Genomic DNA, 16,569 nt, shown 5'->3' with positions numbered 1-16,569 from the left:
TACTTTAACAATTTGACTCAAGTGATTTTTTTATGTGACTGACTTTGACTGTGTCACTTAAAAAAAACACATCTTTACTTTTACTCAAGTATAGCGTTTCAAGTAGGCTTCTTTATATACCACTGAGAAATACTATAATTGTAAAATGTGTAGCAAAACCCATTCAATCCGGGAACGCATCTGTGTCATTTTAGATTTATTTGGCTATTCAAAAATAGCAGATATACAAGCTCATAGTGCCGCAGCGAGTGCCGTGCTATGAGCTTGTAGATCTGCGATTTTTGAAAAATAATTGTGAAACTGTGTGCAAATCATTGAATATATATATATACATTTTAACTCATATAGCCTATATATGCTTCTGGTAATATTATTGGCCGTTCATTTTGTATGTTCATGGCAAATGATAAAGTTTGAGAAAAAATGTCCTTCACAAGCTGTTTAGTATCTGACAATCAATGGGTCAATGTGTCTGTTTGTGTTGTCATAGTGGTCAACTGTTCGGACCCGGGCCAGGTGGAGAATGGCGTGCGTCAGTCCGGACTCCGTTACCCAGAAGTCTTCAGCTATGGCGTCACCGTGGCGATCCACTGTAAACGAGGCTTCTACCTGCTGGGCTCCGCTCTTCTCACCTGCCTGCACGATGGACGCTGGGACCGACAGGTCCCACGCTGCCTAGGTACTGTATGAAAAATGGGGGGTTACGCAAGTATAAGTACCAATACCACAATGTAGAAATACTCCGTTACAAGTAAAAGTCCTGTATTCAAAATGTTTTTTTTTTTTGTTTTTTTTTGTGTTTCAAATCTTTTTTATTGTGAAGCACAGGATTATATTATACATTTGTTCATACATATGGATTGCTTCCTCTTTTTTTTTTAAACAAAAACCAACAGACATACACACAAAACGGAGTAACATGAAAATAATACACTCAAACTTACTGTCAAAATGTTAAGTGCAAAAGTATTGGCATCAAAATATGCTTTAAAAGTAAAATACTCGTTATCTAGAATGCCCCATTTCACAAGTGTTTAGTTTTTTTTGTCGAAATGTTTTCATAAAGTGTCGCATCGTGACGCTTTGTGAGCTTGTAGATCATCTATTTTCCAAAAAGACAAAGTATACAATAGTGCTTAAATTGTTAACTGTATGTTTTGTATTTTGTTTTGTTTCTGTGTTATGTCAAATGTGTGTATGTGTTGCATACATGGCTGCTGAGTCGCAAGAAAAATTCAGCTGGTAAAGTAATATTGTGTCGTCGTATATCGTAACAATAATCTAAAGTAGCTTGTTGTAACTAAGGGTTGTCAAATAATTGTAATGGATTAACCCATTCAATCCGGGAACGCATCCGTTTTGTCATTTTAAGATTTATTTTGCTATTCAAAAATAGCAGATATACAAGCTCATAGCGCGGCACCGAGTGCCGCACTATGAGCTTGTAGATCTACTTTTTTTTTTTTTTATCATGGAAAATGTGTGCAAATCTTTGAATATATTTTTAAAGCAAACATTTGTAACTCAAATCTTTGCTTCTGGGGGTCCCTGGAACAACATAAAAGTGGATGTGAAATTGCGAGTTAACAACATGACCTGATCATTGGACACTGCGTTTTTTGAGATGGGGGGTCCTCGGCCAAATACATATCTAAAAAATGATTCTAAATCCCAACAGTATGTTGCTATATCAGTGGTGCTCCAACTTTTCCATGCCAAGGACTTCCAGGGACCCTCGCCAGAAGCACAGATCAGAGTTAAAAACGTTTAAACTTTAATACATTTACATTTTCCAAGATCTTAAAAAAAAATGCAGATCTACAAGCTCATAGCGCGGCACTCGGTGCCACGCTATGGATTAAAAAGTACATCATTTGCCTCTGAGATAGTAGTGGTGGTATAAGTAAGCCTTGCGGCCCATAGGGTAGGAGCCTATCTCCTGTTTCTGAGGCAGCTTGATGTACAAGTATACACTCCCTGGACATGACGCTAGTATATCGCAGGGACTTCATGCTGAGTGCCAAGCAGGGAGGCATTGGTAATTTTTAGAGCAGTGGTTCTCAAACTTTTTCATGTCAAGGACCCTCAAAATGATATATATTTGGTCGTGGACCCCCATAAAAAAAAAAATGGTTCCAGGGACCCCCAGAAACAAAGATTTGAGTTTCAAATGCTCGCTTTAAAAAATGTATATTCAAAGGTTGGCACAAATGTTCACGATTTAAAAAAAAATGACAGATCTACAAGCTCATAGCGCGGCACTCGGTGCCACACTATGAGCTTGTAGATCTGCTATCTTTGAATAGCCAAAGTATAGAAGGTTAAAGTGGCTAAAATTATTGTGATGCTATATTAACACATTTTGCTGGGGACCCCCTGGAACCACCCCCAAGGACCCCTGGGGGTCCCCGGACCCCACTTTGAGAGCCAATGTTTTAGAGTCTTTGGTGTGACCCGGCCGGGGCGATCCAAGCCCGACCTCCCAGTCTCAGGGCGGACTCTCTAACCTCAAGGCCACTGAGCTGGTTGAGATATTGAAAATTGTACTTGCACTTGAGTAAGGAGGAGTGGAAAGAGAGAGATAGACATATGGCTGAGACAGCATGAGAGGATAAATGAGAGAGAAACCAGAGAGAAAAAGGAAGATTAAAAGAGAGAGAGAGAGAGAGAGAGAGAGAGAGAGAGAGAGAGAGAGACAAACAAATTATTCCACACAAATAAGATTAAAGTACATCCCCTTCCTTGGATTATTAGAAGAGAATCCCAGTGACTAATAGATCAAACTTTTGCCATATATATATATATATATATATATATATATATTATATTATATTCTCTATTTCCTAGGGAAAGGTGTGAAATAGCTTCAAGAGGCACTGACTGACTTGGGGGTGAGATAGAGATAGAATGAGAAAGAGGTGTGGAAGTTGAGGAGAAAAGGGGAGGAAAGTAATCATAAAAGAGAATGAGAGAGGTGTGTGTGTGTGTGTGTGTGTGTGTGTGTGTGTGTGTGTGTGTGTGTGTGTGTGTGTGTGTGTGTGTGTGTGTGTGTGTGTGTGTGTGTGTGTGTGTGTGTGTGTGTGTGTGTGTGTGTGCGCGCGCGTGTGCGTGTCCGTGCTTACATGTGTGCATGTGTATTGAAAGCCAGAGGCATGTGTGTGTCCCTTGGGGTGACAGGCTTTATTGTCAGAGAGCTACCTGGCAGATAGAAACACAGAGATTAAACTAGAAAGATGGGATGGGATTGGGGGGGGGGGGGGGGGAAGAAAGAGAGGGAGAGAGAATGGCTGATACATAGAGAGAGAGAGAGGCTGTTACACAGAGATACAAAGGACCAGAATACAGAGGGAGATGAGAAGGATGCTGTTTACAGGGAGAATGGGGGGCAGAGGTGTGCATGGTGACCATGATAGCTCCATCAGACAGCTTGGAGTTGGTTGGACTATTAGGCCCCAGGTTTTCAAAGTGGGGGTGGCCAAGGGGCGCCAGGGGGGCCAAGGTATGTAAGTATATTCACCTTATTCTTGGCCCTTCTCCAGGGCGGCACCATTACACTTTTCAAAAATGAATATTTTTGAAACATTTTAACAACACAAATCTTGTATGAGGTCCCTGGCACAAAATATTTTCTGATGTATTTGTCCATGGACAAATAAATATTAATCTGGGGGTCCTTGACATGAAAAAATGTGGGAACCACTGGTTTAAAAAACATCAGGAAGCAAGCCCAAATAAGCAACTACTAGTTATGGCAACACTGGTAAACAGGAAACCCCTTGATATGGGGCCCCCTACTCCCCTATGTGGGCGTGGCCAGGTGAATAAATATATACATTTAAATTAAATTCTTGTGCCAGTTTAACCACTTATGCATTTTCATCCCTATTGTGCACAGTCAAGTCTGGAGTGTTAATTCAACTCAATATAAAAGTGGATGTGAAATTACGAGTTAACAACATGACCTGATCATTGGACACTGCGTTTGATGAATCTTTTGTTCTACATCACCCGTGGAGTGCAAAACATGATCGGACAGCTTTTCCGGAATGGCAAAAGAACAAAGCACAGAAGCGGACGAAAATGTACGAGAAATACTTAAAAAAATGCAGAGAGGGTAAGCAGAGAGGAAAAAAAGGCTAGCGAGACAGTGAGTTCTGTGTGGAGAGGATTACATTTCAGAGACAAGGTTTTGAAGGGTTGCGGGGGGGAGAAGAGAGATGGGCCGGGGGTGATATTGGATGACTAGATATTTGGCAGAAATACAATATCGCCACAGTTCCATATCGGCTGCGTCCCGCTCAATCCCCGCATCCTAACCATTTGACACAGGTTATTGATTTAGAAATGGTATTAGCCTTCAGGTTTCCACTTCCATAGCAACGTAAACGGAGGCAGAGCAGCAGTCCGCTGTGGGAAGGAAACAGATTGCAGAATGCTGTGATTGATCAGATACTGATCAGAGTGAACCATTAATAATAACAGTGTTTAGAGAGCTTGCTGCACGAGTCACAGGAGGAGAGCTCTGCATGAGGGAGACATGCTTTCACTCTTTCTTTTTCTTTCTATCTGTCTTTCTCACTGCTTTATCTGTGTTAACGCACGGGAGACACACTGTCGTTGCTGGGAGGGATGGGCGGGGGGGGGGTCCATGCCTCTGCTTTTGGTATCCCCTCCTCCAGTCATCAATGTTTATGGTCAATGGGGATATGTTTCATCCTGATCTACAAGCTTGTAGATCAGAAAGCTTGTAGATCAGCCAATTTTGCTTTTTGTCATACAAAGAAATATATTAAGCTTAAGTGGTTAATTAAGTGGTGTAAATCAAACTCTTTTCTAGACAAAATGCACACACAAACACTTCCCCTCTGATTTGTCTTGCTCTCTCTTGCTCGCAAATATACAAGTTCACAATGCGACGCGATGCGGCGCGTTATGAGCTTGTACATAGCTTGTAGCTATTTTCAAAATGTTTTTACTACATTTTGAACTTGTGAAAAGGGACATTCTGCACAATGAGTATTTTTACTTTTGGTACTTCAAGTATATTTTGATGCCGATACTTTTGTACTTTTACTCAAGCACATTTTGAATACAGGACTTCTACTTGCAACAGAGTATATCTACATTGCAGTATTGATACTTTTACTTAAGTAAAAAAAAACTTTTTCCACCACTGTAACTAGACACATACACTAAGGGTTATAGTGACTAACCCTTTCCTCAACCTGTCTTGTGTCTCATAGCCATCTCCTGTGGGGACCCCGGCGTGCCTCCCAGCGCAGTGCTGTCTGGATCCCGCAGCTGGACTCACGGCTCAGTGCTGCAGTACTCCTGCCTGCCTGGAGGGATGCTGGTGGGCAACGCTACGCGCCACTGCCAGGAGGACGGCACGTGGAGTGGAGCGCCGTCATACTGCACCGGTAAATATAGGCTCTCACCCGTGATCATTGCTGTTGGGCAGAAACCTTGTATGTCCAGAACTGTTACCTGTTAGGAAATGGAAAAGAGAGCCCGTGTTCAGTGGCGCGTTTGAGCCTGTAGATCTGCTATTTTCACTACTTTTGTGCGACACTCTCGCGTGACAAAGTAGGGCCTTCATTTACGAAAGACAAAGTTGAAATAGGGAGATACAAGGTTTCTGCACGACAGCAGTGATTATGTAAAATTACCTGGTGAGCCGTTTAGAGCTTCTCACAACCAGGGCATTTACTCAGTCACTTGTGAATTGCATTCATACACACACACACACACACACACACACACACACACACACACACACACACACACCGACACACACCGACACACACACGCACACGCACACACACACACACACACACACACACACACACACACACACACACACACACACACACACACACACACACAAGATGTGATTCACACACAGTAGGACAAAAAATACAGCATAAAGCGTTAAAACCATTAAAAACTGCTAAAATAACTGTACAATATATCTCAAAAAGCAAGACAGCAGATAAAATACACACATGGAGGATAAAATAAATAGGACATTCCGCAAACTCTTGTTTGAACAGTAGTGGTTTTAGGTTGTTGTCAAAGGGTTTGGGAGCTATACAGCAGCGGTTCTAGAAAGTGTTTGCGCCCCCTCCCCCATCTGACCACTTAACACGGCAGCCTAAGTGTTCAGAGTTAAGTTTTTTTATTTTTATATTAATGTTATATTATCAATGAAATATTTGTGTTTTACCAATTATTTGGGGGCCCACTTGCAATATCCTCGCGGCCCACCAGCGCTGAGCCACACACAGCCTGATGATGTAAGCTTATGTGTGTGAGTGAGTGCTCATAGACAACCTGGCGGCGTGGTGGATCTTTTCGAAAGTGGGCGGGCAGGCGGCTGACTGACGGGGGAGAGAGCGGGGGACGTCGCTCAAGGTGTCAAGCGGCGTGTAGCAGCAGCCCTACGGGAAGCCCCGCAACATGGCATGTGATCATTTTACCCAAACTCAACATCATCTGTCTCTCCAGCTGAAAAGCAGCAGGCTTCACCCCGCTGGCCTTGAAACGCTCCCCACTCAGCAGGACGGCAGCCTCTCTCTCTCTCTCTCTCTCTCTCTCTCTCTCTCTCTCTCTCTCTCTCTCTCTCTCTCTCTCTCTCTGCAGCCCCAGGCCTCATTGAGATGCAAGAGAACTCGCTGCCGCTCAGAGCTGGAGCTTCTTAAATTCACAAATCCCCCTGTCGGATGTTTAAGCTGCTAATATTGTAACACCCACCCACCTTAATGCTATGACAACACACGGTGCAGCTTAAATGTACTGTAAGGTACAACTCTGCAGCGTGTCTGTGAGTGAGTGTGTGTGTGTGTGTGTGTGTGTGTGTGCGTTTACGTATGTGTAGTGTCTATGTGTACTAGTACAGTGTGTGTATTCTGCTTGTCTCTTTACTTTTGTGTGTGTACAGAAGGGGATACCAAACCATTCAGCTCAAGACCCAATCAATACCTTTGGCATCTCCCTGGGATCCAAACTTACAGAAATGCATTATGAATTATTAACCACTTAAGCCCCATTAATTGTGAAATGTTTGAAAAATGGTTGAATTATTTTCATAATTTCAGAAAATGTTTGACAATCTTTTGAAATCATTTTCTAAGAATGTAGGAAACCCATAAACATGGCTCCGTGACCCCAACATGGGTCCCGACCCAGCATTTGGGAAACACTGGTGTACAGTATACCAACTCTTACAGTATGTCTATCTCCCAGGTGTCAGCCCGGGGGTGTGTGGAGATCCAGGGGTGCCTCCCCACGGTGTCCGCCTGGGCGGAGAGGAGTTCAAAACCAAGAGCCTGTTGCGCTTCAGCTGCGAGGCGGGATACAATCTGGTTGGCTCAGCCGAGAGGACCTGCCTCCACAACGGAACCTGGGGCGGCACGCAACCTGTCTGTCAAGGTGAGCAGGGATGGACACTACACAGCTCACACATGTTAGCATACACTATAATTCTAGTGTTATGGAGCAGTATAGTTCTCAAAACTTTTTCATGTCAAGGACCCCCAAATGTATTAATGTATTTGTCCGCGGAAAATATTTTGTGACATGGACCCCCATACAAGATTTGTGTTACAATATTCCAATTTCTTCACCTTTTTTTCAAGATCAAAAAAAAAAAAGTCTATCTGCATATGTCGCATTGTGACGCATTGTAAGCTTACAAATAGGCTATTTTCAACTAATCGATGTATATTGGCTATAGTTGAAAAAAATCACACCCTGTGTGAAGTGGGCGGTGTCTTGCTAGCTAATCACAATACTGAATGGAGTCAACCAATCATGTACAAAAGATAAATACATTTATTGAAACACTCTTTATGATGGACGAAACCATAACTTGAAAAAAACCAAAGTTTGGTTTTTTTCAAGTTATGGTTGCTTATATAGGGCTATGCACATGTGTCATGTGACACTGGCCAATCACAGTCCTGAATAGACTGTGATTGGCCAATCACAGCGCAGGATAATTGTACACATTTCCTGGGCCCAGATCACAGCGCAGGAAAATGTACATTTCTCCAAATCTCACTTATAGGGGCGGTTTCACCGCCCAAAAACTACTGAACTACTGCTTTAGAACTTCTGTTCTAGAGCAGCTGGGGATCATTTAGCTGGGGACCGCCTGGAACCCCCTCAAGGACCCCTGGGCATACCCGGAACCCCACCTTGAGAATCACTGTTCTATAGAGTGTTAATTTAACCATTTAAACCCTACAGTAGCATATCTATTCTGTGGGGAACGCGACACTTTGTGAGCTTGTGGATCGGCTGTTTTCGGTGAAGAGATTTGGTGTTAAGGGGAAACCAAATGGACCCTGTGTGGGTCGGGTCCATTTGGATTTCATTTCAGTGACATTGACACTCAGGATTTTACTGAGTTGAGTTTTCAGGGCAATGCAGTGAAGGTCAGTCTACACACAGTATCAGACGCTTAAAGTTTATGGGAAGATCTTAATGACATGTTCATAGTCAGCATGAACCGTGATGATGTAGCACTGATTAATAATAGTAGATGAATATATGCTCCTATCAGATCATGTTTCACTTCAATTATGCCTATTCTATTACACAACCAGTTAATCTGTGTTACTTAAAGCTGTGTGTGTGTGTGTGTGTGTGTGTGTGTGTGTGTGTGTGTGTGTGTGTGTGTGTGTGTGTGTGTGTGTGTGTGTGTGTGTGTGTGTGTGTGTGTGTGTGTGTGTGTCCTTCCGTGCACGCGGACGTGAATGGATTTTTTTGTGTGTTTCTGTGCGTTCAGTTTATTTACGACCTTCTAGAGTTGTTTCTCATTAAGCTAATTGTGTTTTAAGGCTGATTCAGAAAGAAAGAGACATCCATCATTGAGACACATAGAGGCACACAAACAGTTCCCCACACACACACACAATGCCACACAGAGAGAGAGAGAGACACACACAATGCCACACACAGAGAGAGACACACACACACACACGCGCGCATGCATGCATGCACACAAAACCATGCCACAACACACACACACACACACACACACACACACACACACACACACACACACACACACACACACACACACACACACACACACACACATTCAACCATAGCACCCACATAGATACACACACAAAACCATGCCACAACACAGACATACACATATCTACAACACTCACAGAGATACACACATACAGTACTGTGTAGCTGTGTAGCCATGCCACAACACACATACACCCACACACAGATACACGCCCCTCCATTCTTCCACCACTCGTGCCTGGCCATTCTCGCACGCACGCACGCACGCAACACACACAGTTCAATCCAGAGCTTTTAAAGGCTCTAACTAATGAATCCATTCAATAGGTGTTTGATTGCTAATGCCTGTCAGCTGTCATGAACCTATTAGCGAGATGTGCTGTGGTTGGTTGCTAATGCCTGTCTAGCCTGTTAAGTGGATGTGCTGTGCCAGCACCTTCAGATCGATGGATCACTGGTTCAGACCAGAGACCACAGATAGACACTATTTGGCTGTTGGAGCGGCGAGCTCGTCGCTGTCGGGCGGAAACCTCGTATGTCCAAAAGCGTTACTTTTCAGAAAAAACTATCTCTGTTCCAAATGGATAGAAAGGCCAGTTGTAGTTCTCAAACTTTTTCGTGCCAAGCACCCCCAAATTGATATGTGTTTGGCTGCGGGCCCCCATCTGAAAACGTTTTGTGCCAGGAACCCCCAGCAGAGAAGATTTATGTAAAACATTTTTTCTTTTTTAAGTTTCCAAACATTTTCGATATTTTTCAAAAACAATCCTAAAATAGCAGGATGTACAAGCTATTTTTGAATAGCCAACGTATAAATGGATAAAGTGGTTAAAGTGTGATGCTACATTAACTACTTTAGCTGGGGACCCCCTGGAACCCCCTTAAGGACCCCTAGGGGTCCCCATGCAGACCCCACTTTGAGAACCTGATTTAGGCACAAGCTCTTGTTAATACTTTTCATCAGTGAAATATTTATCAGACCCAGCACTTTCACTTAAAAGGAATTAAAAAGTAGCAAATATAGCAGATGTACAAGTTCACACCGTGAGTGGCTATTTTTGTCGCTTTTGTGTGACACTGTAGTGTGACAAAGTAGGGCATTCATTTATGAAAAAGGAAGAACAACATAAAAAGTTGAACTTATGGAGATGCGAGGTTTCTGCCTGACAGTTAGTTCCCCTGTGCTGCTACAGGTATTGATGAGTACCTGGTAATTAATGGTTTCATCTCTCCATGATCATCTTATGGAGTGCTCTGCGTTATCTTTGCATCCAGCCTTTCTTTCAGTAATAGAAGGATCGATACGGCTGGAACACTTGAACGCATTGCTTATCTTGCCTGTGGCAGTGATTGATCTGAATGTAATAACCAGCCACATTTCAGTCACTAGCCCACAGCTGGAATGTTCTTGATGTTGCCAAGAATCAAAATACCAAACTACCTCTCATTAGCCAGGTTCTCTAGCCAGGTTTTCCCCTCCAACCTTTTTCCTCTGGTAATCCTCCCGTTAAGGAAGCCAACAGTCAGTGGTGGAAGAAGTAGAAATAACTAGCGATGCCACAATAGTAAAAACATTTTATTGAGGAAAAGTACAAGTATTGCCATCAAATATACTTACAGTACAGTACCAAAGTAAAACTACTAAAACATTTTTTTTTAAATCTTAACTATTTAGAAAATATCAAATCTACAAGCTCACCACACATTGCATAGTGTTGTGAGCTTGTAGATCGGCTATTGTTGAATAACCATAGCATAACATAGAGCTTTAATTGGTTAATGTACGTACGTAATGTAATAATAATCTGAATCTGCGAAGCAACTTGTAACTTGGAGTAAAATGTACAATATGTGCCTCTGAAATGTAGGGGAGTAGAAGTATAGAAAAAGTATTGAAAAATTGAATTACTCAAATAAAGTAAAAGTACAGTACTCCGAAATGGTACGTAAGTACAGTACTTGAGCATACTTTCCACCACTGCCAGTGCCAGCAGTAAGGGCTTGAGTGACAGCAGTAAATTATTAATAATTGCTCATGTATATTTTATGATTCTGCAGCGGTATCGTGTGGTAACCCCGGCACCCCGGCCCAGGGTAGAATAGTCTTCAGCGATGGCATCACCTTTGGCAGCTCCGTGGCTTATGCATGCTGGGAAGGATTCAAAACATCGGGCCTCACCACCAGACACTGCACTACTAACGGGACGTGGACGGGACTACCACCTGACTGCACTGGTAGGATTTGAGCTTTATTTATCCTTATTAGTGTTGCTATCGTTGACGGTGTTGCTATCAGGGAATAGGGCAGATGCCGCGGCATTATGCAGCTGCCGGTCTCCGAGCTCGCCTCTGCTGTTAATATTTTATAGCATTAGCAACATTATTTGCATTAGTATTAGGACTAGCAGTACTTAGTATTCGTTAGTAGCAGTATACAAAAATACTAGTAGTATAAGGTGTTGCATAATTATTAGATTAATTATATTATTATTAGATATTATATAGAATTATAGAATCATTATGGAATTATTAGTGCTACACGGGCAGCACCCTACTCGGGAACGATGTAAACCGGGAACTAGTTGGGAAATGGGAATGTATGCTGACGTCTTGTTGATGACGTACATGATATGCGAATGGAGTTCCATTGTAAACGCTACCACTTGTATTGGTGCAGCAATGCAATACAAGTGCTGCAACCCCCCCCCCCCCCCCAAAAAAGAACACACAGAAATTTGGTGCGTCTTCTACAGACTGCTCGGGAAGACGGACAGATACAGATATTTGTGGTTTTTCGGTTCCCGGAGACAGTTGGTCCGATGGAATTGCCACTCGCCACTGCACTCCACCCGCGGTCATCATCTGGGACAAACGCCAAGTTTGTCCTTCGGTCGGACAGTGCCCGAGTTATGCTCAGGACACACAGAGGTTTTTGCAATTTATAGATGGATAGATACAGGAGGTGGTTTGAGGAAGATAAATTGTTTGGACAGATGTAAGGGGGGGTAAACAGAGATATCTTGCTGGAATTAATTTTCAGACTATGGTGGAGTCTGCAGTCGGACGGAGGTGGAAAGATCACTACTGATATGATATCTTAATTCAATTTACAATAAAGTGAGTTGGAACAGTTGGAAACAGCAAATACTGATGAGTAAAAGAAGTAGGATGCTGGTATATGCAGTAGAACAAATTAAGTGCACATAAGCTGGAGATGTGTTGTGGGGGTGTGAGACTGTTGTTCTATGCTAACACCTTCCACTTTATATCAAAGCATTTATCAAGCATTCATACATTACCATACAGAAAATAAAAGCATAGTCATCTCTTTTTCACTTCTTATGAAACAGCTTTTCATAGTTTGAACCTTACTGAGCTGCCCACACCAAGCTATTGCTTTAATATTTGAGTTACAAGGTTTTAAAATAATTGTAACTCAAGGCAATGGCAGATTCCACACCACAACTAAATTATAACGACAATATCAGTGTTCCTACTTATTGCCTTTTATGCCGGCTGGCATGTAGGGCAGCAACAAAGTATGCCCACTCTGTTCTGGGCCAGTGTCTTTAAAGTACCCCAGGTGTGATGCAGGGTCTTCAGCCCTCCCTCTACTGTCCTACGCCAGGTGTTCTTGGGTCAGCTTCTTTTACGTCTTGTTTTACGTCTGCTCTCTAACCAATCCATTTCCATCGCCTTGTCATAAAGGATGGTTACCTATTACACAGACTGAGAAGATGTTGGTTGGATGTGGTTTTGGACCAGAATATTCTCTGTATTTTCCCTAGGCTTTTGGTGTGAAAGGTTGACAGTTTGTGGCGATCAACATTCTGAACCGCATAGCAGGGTAGACAGGACACAGCTCTGGTACAGACTCAACTTGGTGTTGGTGTTGTACTGGGCCGACTTCCAGACATTGTTAAGCCTCTGTAAGGTGTTTCTGGCCTTGCTGAATCGGCTTGTAATGTCACTGCCTGCTCCTCCAATGTGACTGACAATGCTGCCTAGGTAGCTGAAATGTTCGGTTGTGGGTAGGTTCATTCCATCAATTATGTGAGAGACCAATGCTGCGTCATCTGCAAAGACAAGGTCTTCCAATTGTGAGATATTCCAATTGTCGAAGTTGGAACATCAGTGTGGATGCTCACATAATGTTCGTTATATGGAAAGAGAACGTGACGTCACACCATTTAAAGTAATAGCTGAAAGCCTCAATGGACGGGGACGGGGGGCGGATGAGCGTCAAAACAGAGGTTTGTTATCCCCCCCCCCCGTTAACACAACATCCAATCAACCCCAACTTGGAATCCTAAATTATGTTGAGAAGCCTTTATAGAGTGCACTGCCAAAAGTGGCACAAATGTGAAAAGTTTAACCATATGGGGTAGAACAGCTATTTCCCCCTCAGCTTTATTGGTTCCTGATGGCTGCAGCTCGTGACTTACTAACACAGCCCTGGGTTAGGCCACCTAGCCTGGTAGAGATATGCACTCTGCAGAGTGTCCCTTTCTAGTTAGTTATCATGCTTGGTGTGAACGGCCCCTAAGCGTAATCCACTCTCTGAAATTAACTCAAAGTAAATTACTATTAAAAATAAGTTTTTCTTTTGCACCACATCTGCTTGACTTGTTGGAAATATCTCTCTCCACTGTCTCTCCACTCCTGACCCCGCCACCCCTCCCCCCACACACTTGTTTAGTCATCGGCTGTGGTGACCCTGGGCCAATAGCCAACGGGATCTATTTAGGAAGTGACTTCACCTTCAACCACACAGCGACGTACCATTGCAACCCCGGTCACATCATGGAGCCTCCCGGACCAGGGCGGAGCACTCTGCTCTGTGGCAAGGACGGGTCCTGGAACCAGACCAAACCCAGCTGTAGGGGTAAGACGCAGAACCCAAATTAACAAGATAAGTTGGGCAGAAACCTCTTATCTCCATATTTTATTGTTTTTTTTTCGTAAATCAATGCCTCACATGATCATACTACAGCGTCACACAAAAGTATTAAAAGTAGCAGATATACAAGCTCGAAACGCTGTGCGAAGCGGCGCGATTTGAGCTTGTATATCTGCTACTTTTGCTATTTTTTTGTTTGAATCCTGAAAGTAACTGTTTTGGAGGTATCCACCCGGTAGAGATGTTATGTTAATGTATGACTGGCCTTGAACTGGCCATGACATAAGATCCACCCAAGGCCAGGTTGTCTTCACACACAGACAAAAAACCCTCTAATACACTCTTTAACAATACTGAAAAAAGCCGAGCAGGGAGCCGAGCATGAAAAGCATGAAGAGGGTGAAGATAGTTGTGATTTTAAAGGTAATTACTGTGTGTGCTCATTTGTGGGACTCGTCCCAGCCTGTTGGTTTGGGAGTGCAGGTGCCAGGTGGTATCGGTGTTGACATTTTGGAGAAAATCCTTTGGTGGCTGAAAACTCCCATTCCAATTTCCCAGTTACATACCGTATGCGCGCACACATGGCAGCGTCAAAACTGATTTGAATTTCACAAGTATGTTGTTGACACATAACAGGTAGTCTGAATGCATCAGTATTCACATTTATTACACGGCTTGGTTGAATGCTTGATTCTGATTGGTCAATCCCTGAATTCAATGGTGTGTCATTTCTTGATAATGACCGATGAGCTCTATAACAGACCGCTGTCTAATCAAAGGCTCAGAGCACCTGCTCATATCAATCTGTGCTGCTTGATTTTGTGCTGTATCCAGCATGACAGCCATGTAAACAAACACACAATGTCATTTACAACTAAACGTTGCTCTCACGAATGTTTTTGAAAACATAGTAGTAACCGACAATTAGACAATGCAGTAACCGAAAATGTATTCTGTTTGATCAACACTTCCTTGTTTTCCGAGGCGACCGTCAACACTTATAAATACTTATAAACAAGGAAATGCTTTGTTTTGTTGTTACTTTTGGGTCAATTTATTTATTTATTTATTTATTAAGTAGCGGGTAATAAGCGGGATAATTGACGGGTCGCCGGTCATTATTGAGAAATAAATCCCTTCAGGGTGATTAGGCACCTCCGCTACGCGTCAATTATTCCTTGCCTAACACATTTCAGGAATCCCACTTATCTTCAATCCAATAAGTTACTATCCCGAGAACAGCAGCATTTAAACAGGGAGGGGGTTCGCTCCTGACAATGTAGGTCGTAACTTAAACAGCTGATCTGGCTGATCAGAGTTAAAACATTGTTCCATGGGACTTTAACAACAATACCAGTGTTGTGTTAGAGTGTATTAAGTCTGACATCCTTCCCGCCAGCAGTCTCCCACAAACAGAGAAGAGAAATAAAATTGTATAAAATAGAATGCGTTGAAATGAAATGAATGTTTTAGACTGGCCCGTAGTTAGAGTTTAGTGGTCTAGTACAGTAAAAGGGAATGTTTCCTGAGATCTGTGCTGCCACTGTTTCCCACAAACAGCAAAATCTCCTGCTGGCTCCTGCAGCTGCTGAGGCTTTGAACTGAGATGAGAAAAAAAAAATCAGCGAGCTGGCAGAGACGAGAGAGAGAGAGAGAGAGAGAGAGAGAGAGAGAGAGAGAGAGAGAGAGAGAGAGAGAGAGAGAGAGAGAGAGAGAGAGAGAGAGAGAGAGAGAGAGAGAGAGAGAGAGAGAGAGAAAAAACTTGGAGGCAGATAGGAAGTGAGTGACTTGAATGGTGGGGAGTGAAGTGATAGAATAGAGAGGAGGAGACTGAGGGATGAAGGAAGGAAGAAAGGTAATAAGGCAACAGAAGGGATGGGAGGAGGAGAGGAGCTTGCTGTGATGGACCCCCCCCCCTCCCCCATGTCCTACTCTCTTGTTTTGTTCTTTATTATTTAATTATATATATATATTTTCTTGTCACCTCCATTTTCTGTCCAACTTTCTTTTTTTCTGTTCAGCTCTCTTTTATGTCCTTTTTTGTTCCATTCTCTTATTCTCTTTTCTCCCTCAACCATCATTCACCTCTCCTCCATCTTTTCTTATACAAAACAAACCATAAACTATTTTACCATTATCCAAAACAAACCACAAACTATTTTATCTTCATAGCTACACACACGCTCTCACACACACACACACACACACACACACACACACACACACACACACACACACACACACACACACACACACACACACAGGTCCATAATGTGTGTGTATTCTGCACAGTCAAGAGAGACATGTTGAAAAATAATCCTGAGTGTTAATTGAATTCTGAGAGTGAAAAAAACTGACTGGTATGGATGCGTTCCAGTGTTCAATTAACACTCAGGATTTCGCTACAGTATGTAGGTAAGAGGAAGAAGAAGAAGTGAGGGGGATGAGATAAGGTTGGAAGGGAGGATTTAATGAGTGGAGGAACAAACAAACTAGCAACAGAACAAATGTAAAGGGCTGGTGGAAAGAACAGAGGAGGAGACGCAGCGATACATGGAGGGGGAGCAGAAGGAGAGAAGAGTGAGATAGTGAATGAGAGAGGGAGGAAGGAAAGAATAGAAGCC

The 16,569-nt window shown here is 42.9% G+C and overlaps 1 protein-coding gene across 1 annotated transcript in view; it reads left to right on the top strand.

Moving 5' to 3' along the window:
* The window catches only part of LOC308074200 (CUB and sushi domain-containing protein 1-like), a gene marked incomplete at its 3' end in the record, with an annotated part of 656,606 nt that overhangs the window by 612,598 nt on the left and 27,439 nt on the right, over positions 1-16,569 (top strand). Inside the window, exons 58-62 of the mRNA XM_080413541.1 lie at positions 491-679; positions 5,244-5,420; positions 7,246-7,431; positions 11,104-11,280; positions 13,745-13,930. Of these exons, the coding sequence (XP_080269667.1) occupies positions 491-679; positions 5,244-5,420; positions 7,246-7,431; positions 11,104-11,280; positions 13,745-13,930 (915 nt within the window). The remainder of the gene's footprint in view (positions 1-490; positions 680-5,243; positions 5,421-7,245; positions 7,432-11,103; positions 11,281-13,744; positions 13,931-16,569) is intronic.

Source organism: Gymnoscopelus braueri (assembly GCF_963280865.1).
Source record: "Gymnoscopelus braueri genome assembly, chromosome: 1".
In the NCBI taxonomy this organism is placed as follows: Eukaryota; Metazoa; Chordata; class Actinopteri; order Myctophiformes; family Myctophidae; genus Gymnoscopelus; species Gymnoscopelus braueri.
Note: the sequence above shows the minus strand (reverse complement) of the source record. Positions and strands in the feature narration are given on the sequence as shown.